General features: G+C 32.2%; 1 protein-coding gene across 6 annotated transcripts in view; it reads right to left on the bottom strand.

Annotated features, from left to right (window-relative positions):
• The window catches only part of CoRest (REST corepressor), a 31,389-nt gene extending 13,176 nt beyond the window's left edge, over positions 1–18,213 (bottom strand). The window contains exons 1-9 of one of the 6 annotated variants that reach the window (XM_073971968.1): positions 18,040–18,161; positions 17,713–17,976; positions 16,847–17,162; positions 16,735–16,782; positions 15,982–16,116; positions 11,132–11,346; positions 10,471–10,641; positions 3,717–4,048; positions 3,441–3,642 (exon numbers count right to left, since the gene is read on the bottom strand). In XM_073971968.1, coding sequence (XP_073828069.1) covers positions 3,441–3,642; positions 3,717–4,048; positions 10,471–10,641; positions 11,132–11,346; positions 15,982–16,116; positions 16,735–16,782; positions 16,847–17,003 — 1,260 coding nt within the window. In that variant the 5' untranslated portion in view covers positions 17,004–17,162; positions 17,713–17,976; positions 18,040–18,161. Of the gene's footprint in view, positions 1–3,440; positions 3,643–3,716; positions 4,049–6,849; positions 9,757–10,470; positions 10,642–11,131; positions 11,347–15,981; positions 16,117–16,734; positions 16,783–16,846; positions 17,163–17,675; positions 17,977–18,039 lie in introns of those variants that run through there. The other 5 variants (XM_073971967.1, XM_073971971.1, XM_073971973.1 and 2 more) reach the window with 5 other exon arrangements.
• Between the last annotated feature and the right edge of the window lie 3,145 nt (positions 18,214–21,358).

Genomic DNA, 21,358 nt, shown 5'->3' with positions numbered 1-21,358 from the left:
TGCGCATCCGATTTCACTATCAACCGTGAAAAAATACATCGATCTAAACATATTTCAATAAAATCCATCAAGAACCTACGTAAATATAACATATTTTCCCAAAATTTCATCAACCTACGTCAATCCGTTCGGACGCTAGAGTGATTTCCACAGACGGACAGACAGACAGACGGACGGATATGGCTATATCGATGTACAATTGCACGCTGATCAAGAATATATGAAGAAAAGACAAAATTTTTTAGTTTTCCATAAAAAAAAATTAAAAAAAAAAATTTTAAGCTACATGAAAGATTTTTGGTACATAGATTGGGAAAAAAATCCCATTCTTAAATCTGTTCGAGATACTAATTTTGGTTGTTGCGCGCAAAAGTTATGGCGGTTTCAATTCTGATAAAAAGAAAAAAATCTTTAAAAGACTCTAATCATTATATTGAGAAACTCTCTTAATTAGGGGCTCCCTACATACTATATGTTTACTGAGGTCCCATAACTTTAGTGAAAAAGTTGTAAATTTTCGCGGAAATTAGGAAAGCATTCAAAACAATTGCTAGTTTACAACTTGTTCTAATAAAATTCAAGCTGTTTATGCATCTGAAAAATATATAAAAAATATGTACGTAATCTAAACATCGCGAAGATTCAAATAAAACCAAAACTATACAAATCCGTTTAGCGGTTTGCATATTATAGCAAAAAACAGAAAATATATTGAGGAAATTAATAACATTTTTGTAAGAGAAAATATTTATTAAAATTTATTTTGTGAGTTAGTTGAACAAAATGTAAGAAAAATAGGTCGGAGTTTTTCTTCTATTTTAGATAAATTTCACGCAATAAATCACATGTTTTATTCTAATCACTTCTCGAAAACACGCCAACATCTAGCAGAAGATATGGATATCTTTCAAATAAATGTTAGGTTCCTTTAAATGGGGTATAATCTTGAAATAAAATTGTATCGGGTAATGTTCATTTTGAAATGCGTATAAATTGCGAAATCCTCAAAATCACTTGATGCGCATGCGGTTTACCAATACAGCGAATTCTTCTCTTTTAATTTGTACACATTTGCCAGGATTTACTTTGGCCGCTAAGATGTAGCATCGTCTGCAGTTTAGTGTGCAACAAACTGTATAACGCTTATATTATGCACAAAGTGCATACACTTTTTATGCGCATCCGATTTCACTATCAACCGTGAAAAAATACATCGATCTAAACATATTTCAATAAAATCCATCAAGAACCGTGGATGTAGCATCACACAGTATTTTTTGGATAAATCGGATACAGCTCCCATGCCACTAAATTTTTCAAAACGCTGTTTTCGCACAAACGCGAGTGATGATTCACTTTCTTCATTGAAATGGAAACGATCCACATAAAACGCGAATTAGTCAGCGATATTTTGAAAAGCATTTTTCGCAAATTTTTCATTTTTTGCAGTAGCCATTTCCGCCGTTCTAGTAGATGGATTTTTACGATCTATGATTCATATGATCCGGATCGTCGAAAAACTAAAATATCGCGGGGTACCAGCACACTCAAAACGATATTGTAAATACTGTACCCAAAAAATAGGTTTTTAAGAAAAAATATCACACTAAATTTTGGCCTTTGGCAGTAGATTACTCTGCTGCTGTGTGGGCTACATACTCAATATACATATCAGATTATGCGAAATCGCGAGTTCTTTAATCTTATAATTGGTTTTTCGAAATATCCGAATGCGCGTCCCAGTTACATAAAAAATACAAAAAACACCTGAAATCCGGCTTCAAAATGTCAGCATCCATAAAAGGTGGATGCAGTGGAAATTTTGGAAAGTGATACATTAGAAGTGTAATCTTCATTTTGTATTCTCCTACTTTTACCTTGGACAGATGTCCGTCATTTGAATGGTTTGATCAGAAATCGAATAGCAATGTAAAAAACCTGTTTAGCTTCAACGTGTTTTTACCTATGTTTTTTCCTTTACGCGGTCGTAACTACCACGTAAATTAATTTTTTTTGCTAAATTTTTGAGCTTTGTACAAAAACATCTAAATTAATCGACCAATATTCATAGTTACTGGTAAACTACAATAGTTCGCGTATTATAATAGTGCAAACCTTGGCTTCATGGAAACTAAAAAATTTTGACTTTTCCTCATATATACTTTGTGGGGTCTACAATGATTATTTCGAGTAGTTACAAACGTAGTGACAAACTTAATATACCCCCATCCATCCTATGGTGGAGGGTATAAAAAAGGAATTCCCTTGCATCCCTCTCCTACAAACAAAAACTTCCCTAATGTAGATTGGGACCATGGTGTAATAATCAAAGACATAAAATATGTATATATTCTATGTCTTTGTAATAATATAAAGCGGCCCATACACTATCAAATTGGCTTGTCCATCCGATGAACTCCTTCTGTACGTGTGTGCTTGATAAGTGTGTAGCAAAGTATTCAATCAGCCTTCAATCTGCAACCGAAATCGTCAAATTTTCCTCTAAAAAACGAATGAACTTAAAATTTTTTTATTTCCTTCCAAACACAATCTTTTCTTTTTTCAAAATTTCTTTTTGACAATTTTGAAAATAAACCATATTCTGACAATTCATTTATAAAATTCAGTTTATAAAAAAAGTTCAAAACCGTATGATTGTCACTTACGCCTTATATTATTACACCATGATTGGGACTTATAGTACGTTTATATATAACCGGATTTAACCAAACCACTGGGCTTCAAATGCCAATTCCTTTGCGTATACGTCAAATAAATCTTCATTAAGAAGGTTAACCCTGCAAAAGGCTATAATATAAACATGGCCTTAGATTGGAAAGTTTGGCCGACTTCCGTATTGTCAGTTGCTTTGTATTCGTGCATGAAAACTAGGGGTTCTTAAATCGAGTTCCTTACTAGAGTAATTTTATGCAATTGTAGTAGTGGGGCAATCGATTTAAGAAACCCTAGTGTCATGCACGAATACAAAGCAACTGACAATACGGAAGTCGGCCTTTGATGTAAACGTTTATAATATACCAGCAGTAGTGGAATTCTGTAACTTTTTTTTTTTTTTGTTACCGACCAAAATCAGTCAAATAACAACGCGAAACTGTGTATGAGTAGACCAATTAAAGTTGACAACACGTTTGTTACTAGTAGAACTTAGCGACTCTATTTTCTTCGCCAACTTACCGGCAAATTTCGTTAGTCTCCGAAATTATAAGCATTTTAATTCTACAGATTTTAGTTGGTAATCAAAAAATGAGTTGGAACCCGTTAAACAAAGAGTTCGACATTCTTTGATATGAAAATTTATAGGCAAATGTTTGTTAGTAGTAGATATGTTGTATGTATGTATAGGATAGCTTTTAGTTCTAGAAAATAAATTGATACTGAACCCAAAAAAATAGAAATATTGCAAAATAACAAATTCTTACTTGACTTAGAAGGGAAACAATTTCACGATCTATATTTGCCAATAGCTCGTCTTGGTTATCATTTGCACTGGCCAATGCAACAATATCATCATGATTTATATACATGCCTCGAGGGGGTTTGCGTTTGTGACGATCTGCATTGCGATCACGAGATCTTTTGCCAAAAAATGGTCCAGATGTGGGACGTTTGTTACCAGTGCGTCTATAAAAACGTTAAGGGGATATTGGTTGGATGTAGTTGGGTCATATAAAGGATAAAATTGCATTTGGTTATACCTCCAATGATGATGACAACTAAAACACATTTTGCCATGTGGTGAATTGTGCAAAACATTACAGGCTACACCACAGTTGGAACAATAACCACCGCCGCCTATTGCCGAAGAAGTGGCATTTGTTGTTGAAATACCATTTGAATAAATTGAATCGGAATTTAGGATGGACGGAGTATTTGATTGATGTTTATTGTTGTTGCTGCTATTGTTGTTGTTGGCGTTATTTGAAAAATGATTTTCTATATCAATCCCACCACCAACACCATCATGTAATAAACTCGAATCATTTGTTTGATCATATAAAATTCCTGCATGGCTTGATAATGTTTGATCCTACAGAGTAGAGTTCAGCCAGTTACAGCGCAAAACACAGATTGAGAGAGTAGGTGAGTAGTGGTACACATACAAAGCGGAAAAGAGACAAGAGAATAAGAAAGAAAAAAACATAAGATGTTGCTTTTTTTGTATAACAACCAAAAAAACTTTACAATTATTTTGTTCTACTACAACATTTTGGAAAGAAGTTTTAACAAATCTTATGAATAACAACAACATTTATGAACAGGTTTTGAATTTAAAAAAAGAAACAATTTTCACAAAACTAGTCTAGGTAGGGAGTGGTGTGGTGGTGATCAAACAAAATTTATGTAATTTCTTTTTTATATTACACACAACAACAACATATTTGTAAAAATAATGTTATTCAATTTTCATTGAAAAAATAGGGCGCTAACAACTTTCAACGGACTTTTTTCTGTCCCTAAAAACAAAATGACCCTAAACTATTTTTTGCATTCGAGGGGCCTTGAATTTTCATTTCAAATTTTAGGAAGACGTGTTTTATTCAAGTAAAATTGTATTTTGCAATATATGGATGAATAGAAAGTAGATGTAAACAAAGTTAGGTGATTCCAAACAAAATATAAAAAAGCGATGAACACAATGAGAAGTGAGAGACGATGAAAGAACGTAAGTAACAATTTTATTTTTTAAGAATAATTAAAAACGATGTTTATTGTATGAGTCTGTGTATGTAAAATGCAAGTTTTTAGGTTGTATCCTCCCCCAATGACGCCACCATGGATAATAACAACTTTAACAAATGGTAGTTTACAGCTTTTTTTCTTTTTCACTGGGGGTAAAATTCCGTTTTTGTAGAAAAATTATTCGTTTTTAGCGAATTGTCAAATTTTGAAGTTCAACTTTCTCGCCTATTATAAAATAAAGATCGCTGATATTTAAACAAGTTATTCTTAGCAATATATGGAACGTGTCTGCGAAGAAATAGGTCTCTACGTTATGTACAGGTTGAGCCATCGATACCGAAATTATTACGGATATAAACGAACGAACAAAATTTGCTTGCAAAAATAAGGGTAAGGGACTTGGAAATTAAAAATATTTTATTTTAAAACTATTTTTATATTTTTCACAAGAAAATTTTCTATCAAGATTTATAACAATACGAGTTGTCTTCACAAATTCCAGTAGGAATGTTTGCTACCCACAAAGAAAGCAGTCTTGCACATATAAAAATACGCGATTTGTCTAAATAACGCTTGGGCATATGTACTTAATTTTTTGTAAGGATTTTTGTGGCTAAAACACATTCTAAATACCTAATACAGGAAGTTACCAAGTTGACAAATTGTTGAAGGAAAGTTTCCGACCAAGTCGAAATACAAAATTCCTACATTCCTGAAGCCACTTCAACAAATTTAAACTTGGATTTTTAAAGCATTTTCCAAGATTCCTTCAGCCACTTACAACACGGATTTTTTAACTCTCCACTAAATCCTTCTTTCTTATACTTTTTGGCTGACCACAATGCTTTAATTTTCCAAGCCTGCTTCAACGACAAAAATCGAATTTTTAAAGAACTTTTCAAGCCTCCTTTAACAACCAAAAACGTGAATTTTTCAAAGAATTATCCAAACCTCCTTTAACAATTAAAGCGTGGATTTTTTAAGGAATTTTCCAAGCCTCCTTTTTTTATAGAATTTTCTAAGACTCCTTTCACAACAAAAGAATTTGAAAGAATTTTTCAAGCCTCCTTTCGCAACCGAAAACGTGGCTTTTTTTAAGAATTTTCTAAGCCTCCTTTCACAACCAAAAATTTCGATTTTTTAAAGAATTGTCTAAGAAAAAATTCACAACAAAAAACGTGGATTTTTTAAAGAATTTTCTATGAGACTCTCACAAAAAACGTGGACTTCTCAAGGAATTTTCCAATCCTACTTTCAGAATCAAAATGTGGATTTTAAGGGTATTTTCATAACCAAAAACATGGATTTTTTAAAGAATTTTCCAAGCCTCCTTTCACAACCAAAAACGTTGATCTTTTAAAGAATTTTCCAAGCTTCCTTTAACAACCAAAAACTTGTAGTTTTTAAAGAATTTTTCAAGCCTCTTTAGCGAGGATTTTTAAAGAATTTTCCAAGCCTCCCTTCACAACCAAAAAACGTGGATTCTTTTAAAGAATTTCCAAGCCTCCAAACGTGGTTTTTTTAAAGAATTTTCCAAGTCTCCTTCAACAGCGCTCCTTCGTGCAATTTTTTGACCATGAAAACGAAATTTCTTCTTAGTAATATGTTCAGAGAAATTAATGAGCTCAAGAAAAGCTGCAAATTTTCTAAAAAATCATGGATAAGTTCTTTGAAAGGTCCTTTAAAGTAAAAATTCATACATTCTCATCAAAATCTTCTCTACACAACAATCTTCCCCTATGCACGAAAAATGTATACAGAAATCTAAAGTTTCATATATGTATGTATGTATGTTTTTCTATTAAATACATTTACCCCATGGTTTTTCTCAAAAACTTCAAGACGTAAACAAGAGAAGTATTCTACCGTTTGTTTAAAAGTATCGAAATTAAACATGGCGGTTTCATGTTTCACAATTAAATACATTGCATTAATATACATATACGACTCATTCAAAACCTATGATACAACAAAAACAATTGTTTTTTTTTTTTAATTTAATAAATGTTTCTTTTTTCGAGGACTCCATCCTTTTTGCTGCTGTTGTTCTTCCAATATTTTTTCTTACCCAAAGATTTTGTGATTTCTCTTAATTTTATCGTGGAAGAATAAATGCGGTGGTGTATTTTTTGAAAAGAAACACATGAATTTTGTTTAATCTTCACGCAGACAAAACATATTTTTTGTTGTTTTATTATTTTTTTCTTCTTCTTATGGTTTTGGTTGATATGAATTTAAATAAATTTAAATATGTAAAATTACTTTTTGTTCTTCTTTTCTTTAATATTTTTGAGACTTTTTTGTTTTGCAAATATTGTTAGTTAAAAAAAAAAAAAAACATTTATATAAACAGTCTTGTACTAAAAACTAGTTGAATTTAAAATATAACTTATAATTAATTTCAAAAAATGGTTCGTATTTAAGCTTAGTCAAAAGTAAAAAAATAAGAAGGTGAGTGTATATAGAACAATATTTTAGCTATAAATAAATGAATGGTGACTTTTGTTTAAACAAAATAAAAAAATTACGTCATTTATTTGTTATTCTCCAACCACACATTGTGGTGAAGTTAAAAATTTTAATTAAAATAATATACAGAAAATTAAATAAAATATTAGATGAATAGTAATATTAGGAACACTCAGCAAAAAGTTGGATTTAACGTACATTTGTATGTATGTCGAATTTAGCCAAATTATCTAATAAAATATTGAATTTTCTCTTAATATAAGCAAAATTGTTTTTTGTTTTTTAAGAAAATAGCCAAGTCAGGTATTTTGAACATAAAAATATTTCTGAAACCATTTCAGACTATAATAAAAAATAGAAAAATAAAAGCTGGCTATGCTTAAAAGTTTTGTACTAGACATTTTATAGAATGAAGTCGTAATAGGGGTTGTTCTTCATTATTTAATTTTAAATAAAGGCTGGCTTCATAACTGCATCATTGCATTGTCTACACAATATTTAACATTTCTCTAATAGATCGTTAAAGCATTGGAACGCTCTTTCAGGCAGTTTTGGCCTTGTGAAAGTGCAAATTTTTCGTGAACATTTTTCTAAATTACCAAAAATTGCACTTTCACAACGCCAAACTGTCTGAAAAAGCGTTCCAATGCTTTTGCGATGTACTAGAGTGTCCTTAACTATTGTCTTGGCTACAATATTTGTCTTAGTATTGGGTCGAAAATCTCATTGGTTTGGCTGTTATAGGCCAAAATATCTCAAATAAACTTTACAAAAAATGACGAATTTTCTACATTTTCGACTTTTTTGCAAAATTTGCAGATTTTCCAAAAAAAAAACAAAAGAAAAAAAACTGCAAGTGAAAATGTGGAAGCTCGATTTTTACCATAGACGTATGGCCTAGTGGACTTTTTTGCTCACTACCAAGAATCAGAAACTCGAAGCGCCACTTAAGATATTCAAATCGCCCCACCCTATTGTATATGCATATGGTCGTTCAAAATAACCACCAGTATCGCAAACGCATCGCTAACTAAAATGTTAAGTCACATTTTCCGAGTATGTAAAACTCCCTAAGGTGTTGTCCTATTATAATCGAAGAGCAGCTCGGTCTCGGCGATATGGAGACACCACCATTTGATATGATAGACATATCCACTTATCCCATGTGGTGTGTCCGAAAGAAATAGTTTTTAGTTAATCATGTGTCATTGGAAGTTGTCATTGTCTCGACATTTTGCGTCATTTATTTATTGTATAAAAAATCATTCAAATTGGTTTATTTTGCGATTTCAAATCCATCCAACAGTAAAAGGAAACATATAATAATGACCCTTAATAAGTTCAACTAATCCCTTATTTTAATCTTCCTGTATGTTTTGTCCACTCTCCTACTCCTTTTTCCTGCCCCTTTTTTCTGAACAAATTTTCTTTAACGGCAACTGACGGAAAAATACCTTAAAGTGAAGTCTACAGTAAGAAATATTTATAATATAATTTCAGCTAATCCCTCCTGTCCTTCGGCTCTGTTTTATCCACTCTCCTCCTCAATCTTCCTGTCGCCCCTCCTATTGGCTTAAGCAATACCTGACGGAAAAAATCCTTAAACAACGAAATCATCGATGCAAATGAATCGATATGTTGCCGAGTATGTGATGCAATAACTTTGTGATGTACTAATGAAGATTACACTGAAAACAATTACAACTTTTTTCACATCAATTTAATATTTATTATATTAAAATGCCTTAAGATGACTATTTCGGTTAAAAGTTATTTGGGTTATATATGTACAATACAATCTAGTTTTAAAAGAAATCAAATTTAGGTTCAAAATTGATTAGCTATTTTCTAGAAAACAAAAATTACATTAAAATTAAGCATATCATTTTGTAAATAATAAAATAAATAAATAAAAATGTATCTAACAAAGAAACTGTATTTTCTTCTTTGCTATAAAAATAAAATAAAAAAACTAAAAAACATGTTTGGACTTGTTAATATAATTAATTATAGAGAATTTTTATATGTATAAGGGTATTTTTTTACAACTTTTTTCATGTTAAACATTTTCTTCTGATTTAAGACGTATTTCTTGTTTGTAAATGTATTTATATTTTGTATATTGTACATTAAAATGGTAAAGCGCAGAAACACAATTTTACAATTCAATAAAACATTTTTTTGAAATAAAAAAAACTAACTTAATTTCATGAACCATTTCAATGTACGGTATTGTTATTGTTATTGAAGAAATATAATCTAATTGCGCAGTAAAATTCTAATTTTCATACTCAATTAGTTTAATTTTTTTTTTTGGATTAGGTTTTACTATATAATAGCCACAAAATATATAATACAAATAGAACACATTGTTATATATAATTTATTAAATGTTTTTGTTTCATATATTTTTTGTTATTATAATTTGTTTCAAAATGAATGAAAAAATGTGAAATAATTTGTCTAAATAAAAAGAATAAAATGAATAAGAAATATATCGTATGGGTTTGTGATGGTTTGTTTTATGTTACTTAGCTTTCTCTCTTTCACTCAAAACACTACACCTAAATTTAAGCCACAACGTAACTATTTTTCGAAAAAAGCCAGTAAATGGAGTTTGTATTTTTTGTTTGTTTTGTAGTTGTTAATTTGTGTAAAATAAAAGAAATAAAATTAAAGTTTATTTAATAATTAAATTCTGCAATGTGCTTTTTCTGTATAATCATTAGAAGAAAAACAAACAGAAAAAGGAAAGGACGTGTTTGTTCAAATGTAAACGAAATCGAAATTGGGAAAATAAGCATGTGAATGAAATTACGTACTTACTTACTTACTACTACAATTATGTTTTATTAAATACATATCGTCACCGTAAATGCCCGAAGACGTAACCTACACGCAAATCGAAATTCTTTTTTTGATGGAATCTGATACATAAAGCTAAAATACATGCTCTGGCAAAATTTCATGCTTCTACGTTACAAAATAACGATCCTATTCAAGAAATGGCATTTCGGAAAATGTGATAATATTGCAGATTTTGTTGTAATGACGGATCCCAAAACCAAGTGTTTCCGTGTTTTTGGTTTCATTAATTACTCCCATTCGTATAGTATTGATAATATCCCAAATACTCGATCTCATAAGATAATTATTCCATAAAACAGTTTTTCATTTCATAACGTTTTTTGCTTCTCCTGTAAAGTTTTGATTTTGTGGGTTACGTCTTCGGGCATTTATGGTGACGATATACATATATACTATATTATAATATAATACCTAATTCTAACTAATAATTACCTTGTCATCATTGTCGGATTCTTCATTACTGCCATTGTCACTACCATTCTCTGAAGAACCTTCTTTGCTAGCCTTTACTTTTTCCTGGCGATCCATGACACTTTGACGATGTCGTGTCTTTTTCCAGGAATAATAATATTTCACCAGGCTAGCAATTGATTTGTCTGGTAACTATTTGAGAATATATTAAAGAAAACACATTAAATAAATTTATTATAAACCAAAAATGTATAGACTAATGAAATATAGACATCGGAATGTTCTCAACTATTATGTTTTTTTCCAAGAGAGGTCGTATGATGTGTTTTTGCGGTTTGAGTAACAATATTAAAGTCATTCAAATCTGAATGGCCTAAAAACTAAGAAATTATTCAGAATTTGTTGAGTTTTCTTGTAAAAAGTACGACGATGCAAAAAATATACAAAATATCAATTAATTTGTTAGAAAACTGGATATATTATTTTCGATGTCGAGTATGATTTTTCCGTGATTTTTCTCGCTTTCTCCTTTATGTTGAAACGGCAGAAAGACAAAACCGACGGGGAGTTTTCATTGAGAGTAACCCATGCTAGCTTCCTTTATCTACATTATTTCATTAGTCTTTGCAAAATGCCATGTAGAGAATACAACTGTGGTATATAGAGAATTTATTCGACTTACCATTTGACGTATACGATGAAAACTTTTGCCATGAAATTGAAAAGCTTGTTCAAATAACACTTTATCTTCGACCGTCCATTCATCGGGAAATGGTGTGAAATTTGCCAAATCCATAACTGCTCTTTCAAGATCATGTTTATGCCAGAAGAGCATACCCAATGCCTGTTCTCCATTATAACCATATTTTTCTTTGGCAACTGATATATATTCTTCAACTATAAACAACAACAAAAATGCAGTGTGTAAATGCTATATGAATTTTATGAATGAATGTTCAGTTCGATAACACTAATTTCAAAGACTAATAATACGTTTATATATGTATAACCAGATTTAACAAACCCACTGGGTTTCAAATGTCAATTCAAATAAATCCTCATAAAGAAGGTTATCCCTGCAAAATGCTATAATATAAACATGGCCTTATGAATTAATTTGTATTTTTACAGTGTTTTATTTAACTTGCTTTGGTGTGTGTTTAGTTCAAATCTGGTAACTCATTTTTAACACGGTTGCAGTTGACCAATCGAACTAAAACTTTGCACACTTTTCAGATTTGGATGACAATACACGAATATGAAATCAAAACCAATATTGGTCCATTTTTACACTGTTTTACAGTGTTTTATCTAATTTGCTTTTCAAATCTGGTAACTAATTTTTGCAGTTGACCAATCGAACTTAAAATTTGCACACATTTCAGATTTGGATGACAATACATGAATATGAAATCAAAACCATTCTTACAGTGTTTTTACGGTGTCTAACTTAACCCCCTTTTCAAATCTGGTAACTGATTTTTAAAACGGTTGCAGTTGACCAATCGATGTAAAACTTTGCACACATTTCAGATTTAGATGACAATACGTGAATATGAAACCAAAATCAATATGGGTCCATTTTTTCCTATAGCCCCCATATAACCGTACCACCCGATTTCTGGTATTTTGCTTTTCAAATCTGGTAACTCATTTTTCACACAGTTGCAGTTGACCAATCGAACTAAAACTTTACAAACTTTTCAGATTTGGATGACAATACATGAATATGAAATCAAAACCAATATTGGTCCATTTTTACAGTGTTGTACAGTGTTCAATTTTACATGCTTTTCAAATCTGGTAACTCATTTTTAACACAGTTGTAATTGACCAAGCGAACTAAAACTTTGCACACTTTTCAGATATGGATGACAATACATGAATATGAAATCAAAACCAATATTGGTCCATTTTTACACTGTTTTACTCGTACAGTTTTTTATCTAATTTGCTTTTCAAATCTGGTAACTCATTTTTCGCACAGTTGTTGTTGACCAATCGAACTAAAACTTTGTACACTTTTCAGATTTGGATGACAATACATGAATATGAAACCAAAACCAATATGGGTCCATTTTTTCCTGTAACTCCCATCCAGCGGTACCACTCGATTTAAGGTATTTTATCGTCATTTTAAGCCCGTATTGGCTGCTTTTTGACAGCTAGGGTTTCCAATGGTACAGGAACGTACCCATTAAAAATTATGGACATAGGTCCAGGTTTTGGTATGGCCCCTCATATAGCGGTACCGCCCGATTTGAAGTGTTTTAAGGATTTTTATTTTTTTATTTGGAGAACCCAGTGGTACAGAAATTTCTCCACCAAAAATTGTGACATAGGTCCAGGTGTTGGTATAGCCCCCATATTACGGCTCCACCCGATTTCAAGTGTTTTTTGTCTTAATTTCTGGGCCGAAATGGCTGTAACTTTGATTTCGAGTTCTCAACTTCTCCACCAAAAATTGTGGACATAGGTCCAGGTTTTGATATAGCCCCTATAAATGGTACCACCCAATTTCAGGCATTTTAAAGTTTGTATCTACATTTTCGGCCTAAATTGGTTATGGGGTTCCGTTGAAAATGGAAAGAGCATATTGAGAGGGGAAAGTTCGGAGGAGGTTGTTCGGCGATGGTTTTTCGGAGGTTCGGTGGAAGTTGTTCGGAGTTAAAGTGAATGTTGTTCGGAAGTTCCGAGGAGTTTGTTTGAAAGTTCGGATGAGGTTGTCCGGAGGAGATTTTTCGGAAGTTTGGAAGATCGGTGGAGGTTGTTCGAAGGGATGGTGTTATGAAGGTGGAAGTTAGGAACTTCCACCCCCTCTGAACTTCCAAACAACCTTCTCCGAACATCCCCTTCTCAACTTGCCTTTTCCACATTCAGTCTAACCTGTTCACTACTACACACATCCACAATCACAAATAAAATTGAAAATCTTAAAAATGTATTTACAAAAAAATTAAAAGTATTTATAAAATTAATAAGTTTCAGTGTTCTATTTTTAAATGCACTAAAAACTAGAAAATAAGTATATAATTAAAAAAATTAAGTAACAGTGTTTTATTTATAAATGCACTTAAAAGTAGAAAATAATTTTTCATGATGGAATCTCTCAAATAAAACGCTTGCCGTTCAATATTGTCACAATTTTTTATTCAAATGCAAGCGTTTTATTTGAGAGATTCCATCATGAAAAATTATTTTCTACTTTTAAGTGCATTTATAAATAAAACACTGTTTCTTAATTTTTTTAATTATATACTTATTTATTATTTTTTTTTAATTTATTAATAGATGATATTACGGTTTACATATTCTTTCAAAATACTAAAACATACATGCTTAATCGTAATTTGCATCTATATTTGGCATAGCTAAATAGCTGTTAGCCATACAAAGCTTTAATATATTGTCTTGTACACAATTTGATATATAAATTACATAAGTTCACAGATTAATTAAATACATTAAGTATTAGGTTTCCGCATTCAACACATGTGCTGACTTCCGTATCGTTAATTGCTTTGTGTTGTTTAAACTTCGTCAAAATATTTCAATTGCACACTCGAAAATGTATCAGAAATAAAAATGATACATGTTTGCTTTCAACCTGTGTTAAAAATTCGTATTTTTGACGTTTTGAAACACGTAGCATCGCAGTTGCTAAACAACGGCGTTAAGAAGCATAATACTTCGCAGATTTTAAGTCGTTTGTAAAGCATCTGACGATACGGAAATCAGCCATGTTGTAATGTACTTATATAACAAATGAAAATTCGCAATGCCTCATTTTCTTCGAGAATAATTGAGCCAAAAAATTGTCTTCTATATACAGAATATATAGGGCATACACCAATAAAGTGATATGTGCTTTCGGATACATTCATATTACAAATTGTACAAAGATCTTTTGTGTTATTATTTCTTGTAAATAGTTTGCAGTTTAAGTCGAGCAATCCACCTATGGCTTATATATTTCAACTTGTTATATGTGCAGATAAGTCTTTGGTAAGGGTTGGTATTTCTTTATATTGTAAGTGAGAATAGAGATCGCGGGATTGTGAGTCTCTCACACTATTAGAAAAATCATAATCGTTGACAGATAATACTTCAACAATCACCTTCAATAAATATTGAAATTTTTCACATATATTTGACCATTCATTTGTCCAATATATATTAACTTCAATAACTTGCTCTGCAAGTATCCGTGGGAGTCTTTGTGGGTTCAATCATAATAAATACCCTGTTCATATATAGCAAAAAATGCGTTTTTAAAGTATGCGTAGATATAGTTTGGGGTATTGTTTGGAAGGTATAACATTCTTTTAACAAAAGATTTCAATAACTTTTCAACGTTTTTGTTTCTTTCAAAGCCCCGCATTTGCCGCATTTGTGCACCATAAAACATAATTGAACAAGCATTAACAAGCATTTTCAATTTATTGATTTAGGTTATTTTAGGATGACATATATTTAGACCATGTTGAATTGATGGCCATCTTTGATGATGTGATCTTTGCTTGCAAATGTGAATTAAAGGATATGTTATGCGTTAATTCAATACCAACATATTTATATCTGTTAACAATTTCTATATTTTGTTCTGCGTAGTGCCACTTTACATTTGAAGACCTTCCGTTTCCTTTACGAAAAGCTAGTATCTTTTATTTTAACAAATTAACCTTTAACCTCCACTTAAAACAATATTTTTCTAGGTCATCTATCATTTTTTGTAAGCCGTTGGGTGAGTCAGACAGAATGACAATGTCGTCTGCATAGAGTAAAACTTTAATAATACAATCTGCGACTTCAATCCCACCAGGTAATGCATCAGGCAAATTGTTGTTATATAGTGAAAAGAGTGTTGGTCTGAGTATGCAGCCCTGGATTAATTTGTATTCTAGGGATCAAAAATTGCCCTGGTGTTAGAAGAATCTTGGTACAATCAAAAGAATGCCAGTTTACGCAAGAGTTATTAGGCATATTAGAATTTACAGGATGTAGTTATTGAGCCTGAGGCTACGTTTTTGGGCATTTCAGGGGACGATATGTATGTTCACACTCCTCCCAAAGAAGAGGCCTACTACATCTTGTTATCAAAATCCGTTGATACAGTCAGGCGCTCCACGCTGTTTGAGGACATTGAGCAGACAATCCTCCAGGCAAGTTTGAAACGTTGGATAATAAATTACAATTGCGTGGACTTCAGGAATAAGAAGTGAAACATGCAGTTTCCCAAGGTGGGTGTTACCTCCGGAACTGTTTAATCTCTACCTCTCATGTATTTGGCTCTTCAAGAGGGCCTTGAAATCGCAACGTATGCAGATGATTGTACGATCTTATCGTCAGGTACCTTCTCTAATGTCATTTGTGAAAAGCTGAAATCCTACGTGACCGATCTTACCACCGGATGTTCATGTCGTCCGCGCATGCCACAGCTATCTGTGACAAACTGTTCTTCTTTCTCTATATATATATATATATATATATATATATATATATATATTAGAGTTATCAAATTAAGTTACTCACGCTTTGTGTCTGGAATCTCTTTTGTAGGTGACCACACTAACAAAGCACGATCATTAAGGCATTCGGGTTTACGCTCTTGTTCAGGTATTAAAGGTGGACATACCGCTTGATAATCACGGCCAACTCGAATTTTTTCTACAAAAATATAAAGATATATTTACTCAGGAACATCATTAACAAAATAAAGAACAAATTTACTATTGTCCCAGCTGGCGGAAAAATGTGAAATTTTCTTAAAGCTGTAAATTTTTTCTAAATTGCCGGCCTTTGGTCCGGGATTTAAGACTTTGGCGTAAGATAAATGTAGTGGCTGGACTCTGAAATTTTGCCCATAGGTAGATCTTGCTGATTACGATAATATACATATAACATGTTTGGGATGTCCGTATTTCCCGAGATATAGGCTTCGAAAGTTCCGAAACCCCGTATGAATTTGTACAAAAAAAATAATTTTGAAAAAATTATGATCGCGTTAGCCTTGTTTAGCATCTGTACTTAGGAGAAATTCTTAAATCCCGTCCGAAAGCGTATTTTCGACAAAAATTTAATTTTTGAAAATTTTCTATGGAAAAAGTTTCAAATTCAGCCACTACATTCAACTTGCTCCAAGACTTTGTCCCATACCTCGGTAAGTATGGACTTCCTCCCAACGAACTTTATATTTTTATAATCAGAACGAAAACTTCAGATTTTTCCGCAAGTTGGGAGAATAGTAAATGTATGCCCAAAATAATAGTAATCTCCACCACCTACCTTCATATTCACTTTGTTTGGTTTTGGACTTTCCATTACGTTTGATAGCTAAAATAGGCATTCGTAAATTATTAAAAATCTACTAAAACTCACATAATTGCCAATTACTTACAATTGTCATCATCGGATGATGTCTCGGGAGTGCCAGTTCCACCAGGAGCTGCTGTACCGCTTGCACTACCCGAACTGGCACCATGACCATTTGGGCTTGGACCACGCGATCTTCTGCCGTTGCGTACTAACTCTGAATTTCGTTCGGCCAGTACCATTTTTGTTTTGTTAATTTTGTTGCCACTTTCTCCTCCTCCCGTCGTAGAATAAAGTGAATTATAACTTAGCAATTGTTTGTTTTACCACAAAGAATCCAAAGGATGTGTGAGATGCAATCAATGAGTTCCCACACACAATACTCCCTTGGAATTATTTAACTGAAAATAATACACACATAAACGTATTTATTGCAATGACATTTTAAAATGCACATGTATTATTTTAATTTAGCTTTATTTTCATAAAACTATGTCCTATTCCCAGTCCCACAAATGATAACCGAAAATCAAACAAATAACAGTCATCTGAACTCGGCGCTACTCTACCAGACGACTTGAATGAAAATGAAGAAATTCAGCATTTGCAACGCAGCAAGCCAAAGTCTCCTGAACAAACTGGCACAGAACACTTTTGTGCAAACGACCATAGACCTTAAAAACGTTGCCGTGTGTTGGTCAGATCAAACAAAAAATTAAAAGAAAAAAATGTCCTCTTGCTTGAACTATAAACAAAAGGTTTGCACATTTGTAGCTAATATGCTTTTCTACAATAATTATTTTAGTAATCACATAATTCACAACAAATTTTATGAAATGTTTTTTTTTTATTTCTGTTTTAACTTTGACGGAGGACCATTGAGTAATTTTCATTCACTTGTGCATTTCTCTTACATTTCAATTGGCCATCATATTTCTTTCAATTATTCACCTTAAATGCTTTTATTAATATTCCTCAAGTTTTAATTGTAAATGCGCTATTCCTGATTTTTACTCCTCAATTGGCAACTAGCCTTTCGAGAGTTACACTTCAACAAGAGCAGAATAATGCTGGGCAATGAATGGGCAGGTAACAACTAAATGAAACACAATAAATCCCCAGAGTTGATTTCGAATTTTTCTCTGCTGAATAGCTTGTACAGCACACTTTTTGTGCTAACGACCATACTTTTCTGCAACCTACATCTTCAGTCGCCTTAAAACGATAATATTCCAAATAAATATAAATTATCTAAATAAAATAAGCACAATAACTTACTCAATATGAGTATTTTATACTTTTTCCGAAAATGTTATTGCAAATTATTTAATAAATTCACGACTTTCCCCCCAAACACATTCGTACTGATTCAATTCTATTGCGTTCAATTCACAGTGATTTGTTGACACATTTATTTTCAAACTACGATACATGAATGACGGTGATGTGTTCACTAAGCATTCGAATGTCACGTATTCAGCTGTTTCAGTGTTCAGTAGTCCAAGTAATCGAGTAATCGCTTTGTAAATACGGTTACTTGGTGGTGTGGCGTACGTTATTTTGTTTTATTTTCCCAGCAAAAAGTTTGTATCCGCGGATGCAGTTAAATCACTAGAACCCAGCAAAAAGTTTGCATCCGCGGATGCAGTTGAATCACTACATCTGTACAGTACATTTGCCGTTGGAGTACATCTTTTTCTATGAATTCACCTATGAATATTACAAGAGAGCGCGCAGCTAGGATGTACTCCATTTTCGATCCAAATCACAGCTTTTGATGTAGTGTTTTGGATTGAATGTAAAGGCACTCTTCAGATTGCATTTGTAGTCAGTCTAAAAATGCAAGCCATTGCGAAATATCCCAGAATAAATAAAATGCATTTATTATTTGTGTAAAATAATAATACAGATAACTTTATTATATAAACACAAATTAAAAAAAGTGTCCATTAAATTCAATCACATTTAAGTTTACTTTCTCCGTTCTCCATTTAATCCAAGCGCATCTGATTTTGCTTCATCATCCTAAAGGGTTTTTATGTTGCCTTCCCATTACTAGTTCAGCTTTCGACATGGACTCCAACTGGACTCCACTCCATTAAAAATTTCCGTCTCGTGAATTACCGCAAAAAAGTTCGCAACTTAAGTTTTTATTTCTTTATTTTATAAAAAATTCTTTGAAATATGTGTATACACTCTCTCTTATTTTTATAAATAATGATTTCGCTAGCGGTGGGTAGGGATCAACCAACTGTTTTTGTTGTTTGTTTTTTAGGGATCTCTAAAGCAACTGCTTATAAATTGTATCCAACGGAGTGCATTTTTCATAACTCCGTGTGGACTGCATCGGAGGATTTTGTCAAATCATAACTCCACATGCACAACTTCCAAAATTTTTTGCTGGGAACAATTGCTGCTGGAGTCCATCTTTTCCTATTCACCAACAATTCATATGGGAGCAGAATTTTACAAGAGAGCGCGCAGCTAGGATGCACTCCATTTCGCTTCCACGGCACACAGCTAGGATGCACTACAAATCACAGGGTTACCATATGCCTCACCTCTCTCTCCTACAAAATGACAATTGCCGCAAGTAAACTCGCCCAATGTAAATTGGGACATATTTTCTAAACTCTTATCCTATGAAAATTCTATTATTACTGGTAAGTCTCGTCTCCCCTAACACAGGAATACAAATATATGGGGGAAGTCCACACTTCCGAAAAATAGGTCACTGAATTTTTTTAAAGACTCCCTCCTATGGACAGGTGCAAATCTCGGGAACAAAATTTTCTCCTAAATTTTCAATTTTTTCTCTAAATAGCAGGACTTCGGCCGGCGATTTAAGACTTCCTCCTATGGACAGATGCAAATTTTGGAAACAAAATTTCTTTTAAATTTACCTCGGGTAGTATGGACTTCCACTGTAATAACAAAATATTAACACAAATTGAGTTTAATAAATGTGTTTAACTTTAAAAATTTCCATCTCGTGAATCACCGCAAAATTTTTCGCAACTTACAGCTGGTTTACATTACGAAATCGAGTCGATTTCAAACTGTCAATTCCTTTGCTCAAACGTCAAATGAAGTCGAATTCATTTCATTTGAGTTTTCATTTGACGTATACGCAAAGGAATTGACAGTTTGAAATCGACTCGATTTCGTAATGTAAACCAGCTATTAAGTTGTTATTTCTTTATTTTATAACAAATTCTTCGAAATGTATACACTTTTGTTTATCTTTTGAAGAAATGTGTAGGGATCAACCAACTGTTTTTTTTTTCTGTAGGGATCTCTGCAGCAACTGCTTATAAAATGTATCGAACGGTGTTGGACTACATCGAAAGATGTTGTTAAATCATAACTCCAATTGCACAACTTCCAAAAATTTTTGCTGGGTTTAGTCTGGGATATTTCGCAATGGCTTGCATTTTTATTGCATCTTTAGACTGACTAAAAATGCAATCCGAAGAGTGCCTTTAAATTCAATCCAAAACACTACAGCAAAAGCTGTGATTTGGATCAAAATGGAGTGCATCCTGTGTGCTGTGGAAGCAAAATGGAGTACATCCTAGCTGCGCGCTCCCTTGTAAAATTCAACTGTCAATCCAGATGAGATTTCATTTGACGTTTGAGCTATGGAATTGACAGTTGAAATCGAGTGGATTTCGTAAATGTAAACTTATGCTTGGTTTACATTTACGAAATCCACTTGATTTCAACTGTCAAATCCATAGGTTTAACGTCAAATGAATTCCAGATGAGATTTCATTTGACGTTTGAGCTATGGAATTGACAGTTGAAATCGGGTGGATTTCGTAAATGTAAACCTAGCATTAGCATAAGTGAATTCATAGAAAAAGATGTACTCCAACGGCACTTGTACTGTACACTAATGATTCAACTGCATCCGCGGACACGGCTGCCAGATTTGACGATTTATCGTCATTTTGACCATTTATCGTCATTTTGACGATTTTTGGTCAAAAATTGATAAATGACGATTTGAAGATTTTTACCCAAAAAATGAAGATTTTTGGATATTTTGCTAATAAAGTAATTTTTATGACTTGTAAAATATGAATTTGTAAGAACTGATCAAATATTTGTAGTTAATTTTATAAATTAATTGTATAACAATAATCACATACATATGTTTGGGTGTATATGCAAAGGAACCAAACTGAATTCTATGGAAACAAGCAATATACATCTCCTCTTTTTTGCCAAATTTATAAAGGAACAAAAAGCCAAAATTTCAACATTAGTAGATTCTGTTCTGTGTCAACTTTTATATTGAGCTTAGTGCAGAAATTTTAAAAGTTTAATAGATTTGATTTTTAGAACAGTTTTATTGATTTTATTTTTATTTATTTATTTATTTAAATATTTATTACAATTAAAAATTATAATAAACTTATAGCTAAAAGTGAGTTTTATTGATTTGTTGACATCCTTAACGAATTTTCACATTTTGTCAACAAGAAGGAAAAGTAAAAATTGAATTCAGAATTTCGTGAACTAAAGCTATTGGATACTGAGGATTTGTAATATTTGATTTGAAACGTATTGATGGTTCATATATTTTTCCAAT

The sequence above is a fragment of the Musca autumnalis genome, unplaced genomic scaffold, assembly GCF_047663935.1.
Source record: "Musca autumnalis isolate F117 unplaced genomic scaffold, ASM4766393v1 scaffold_3, whole genome shotgun sequence".
NCBI lineage: Eukaryota > Metazoa > Arthropoda > Insecta > Diptera > Muscidae > Musca > Musca autumnalis.
This window is presented reverse-complemented; position numbering and strand designations above follow the sequence as displayed.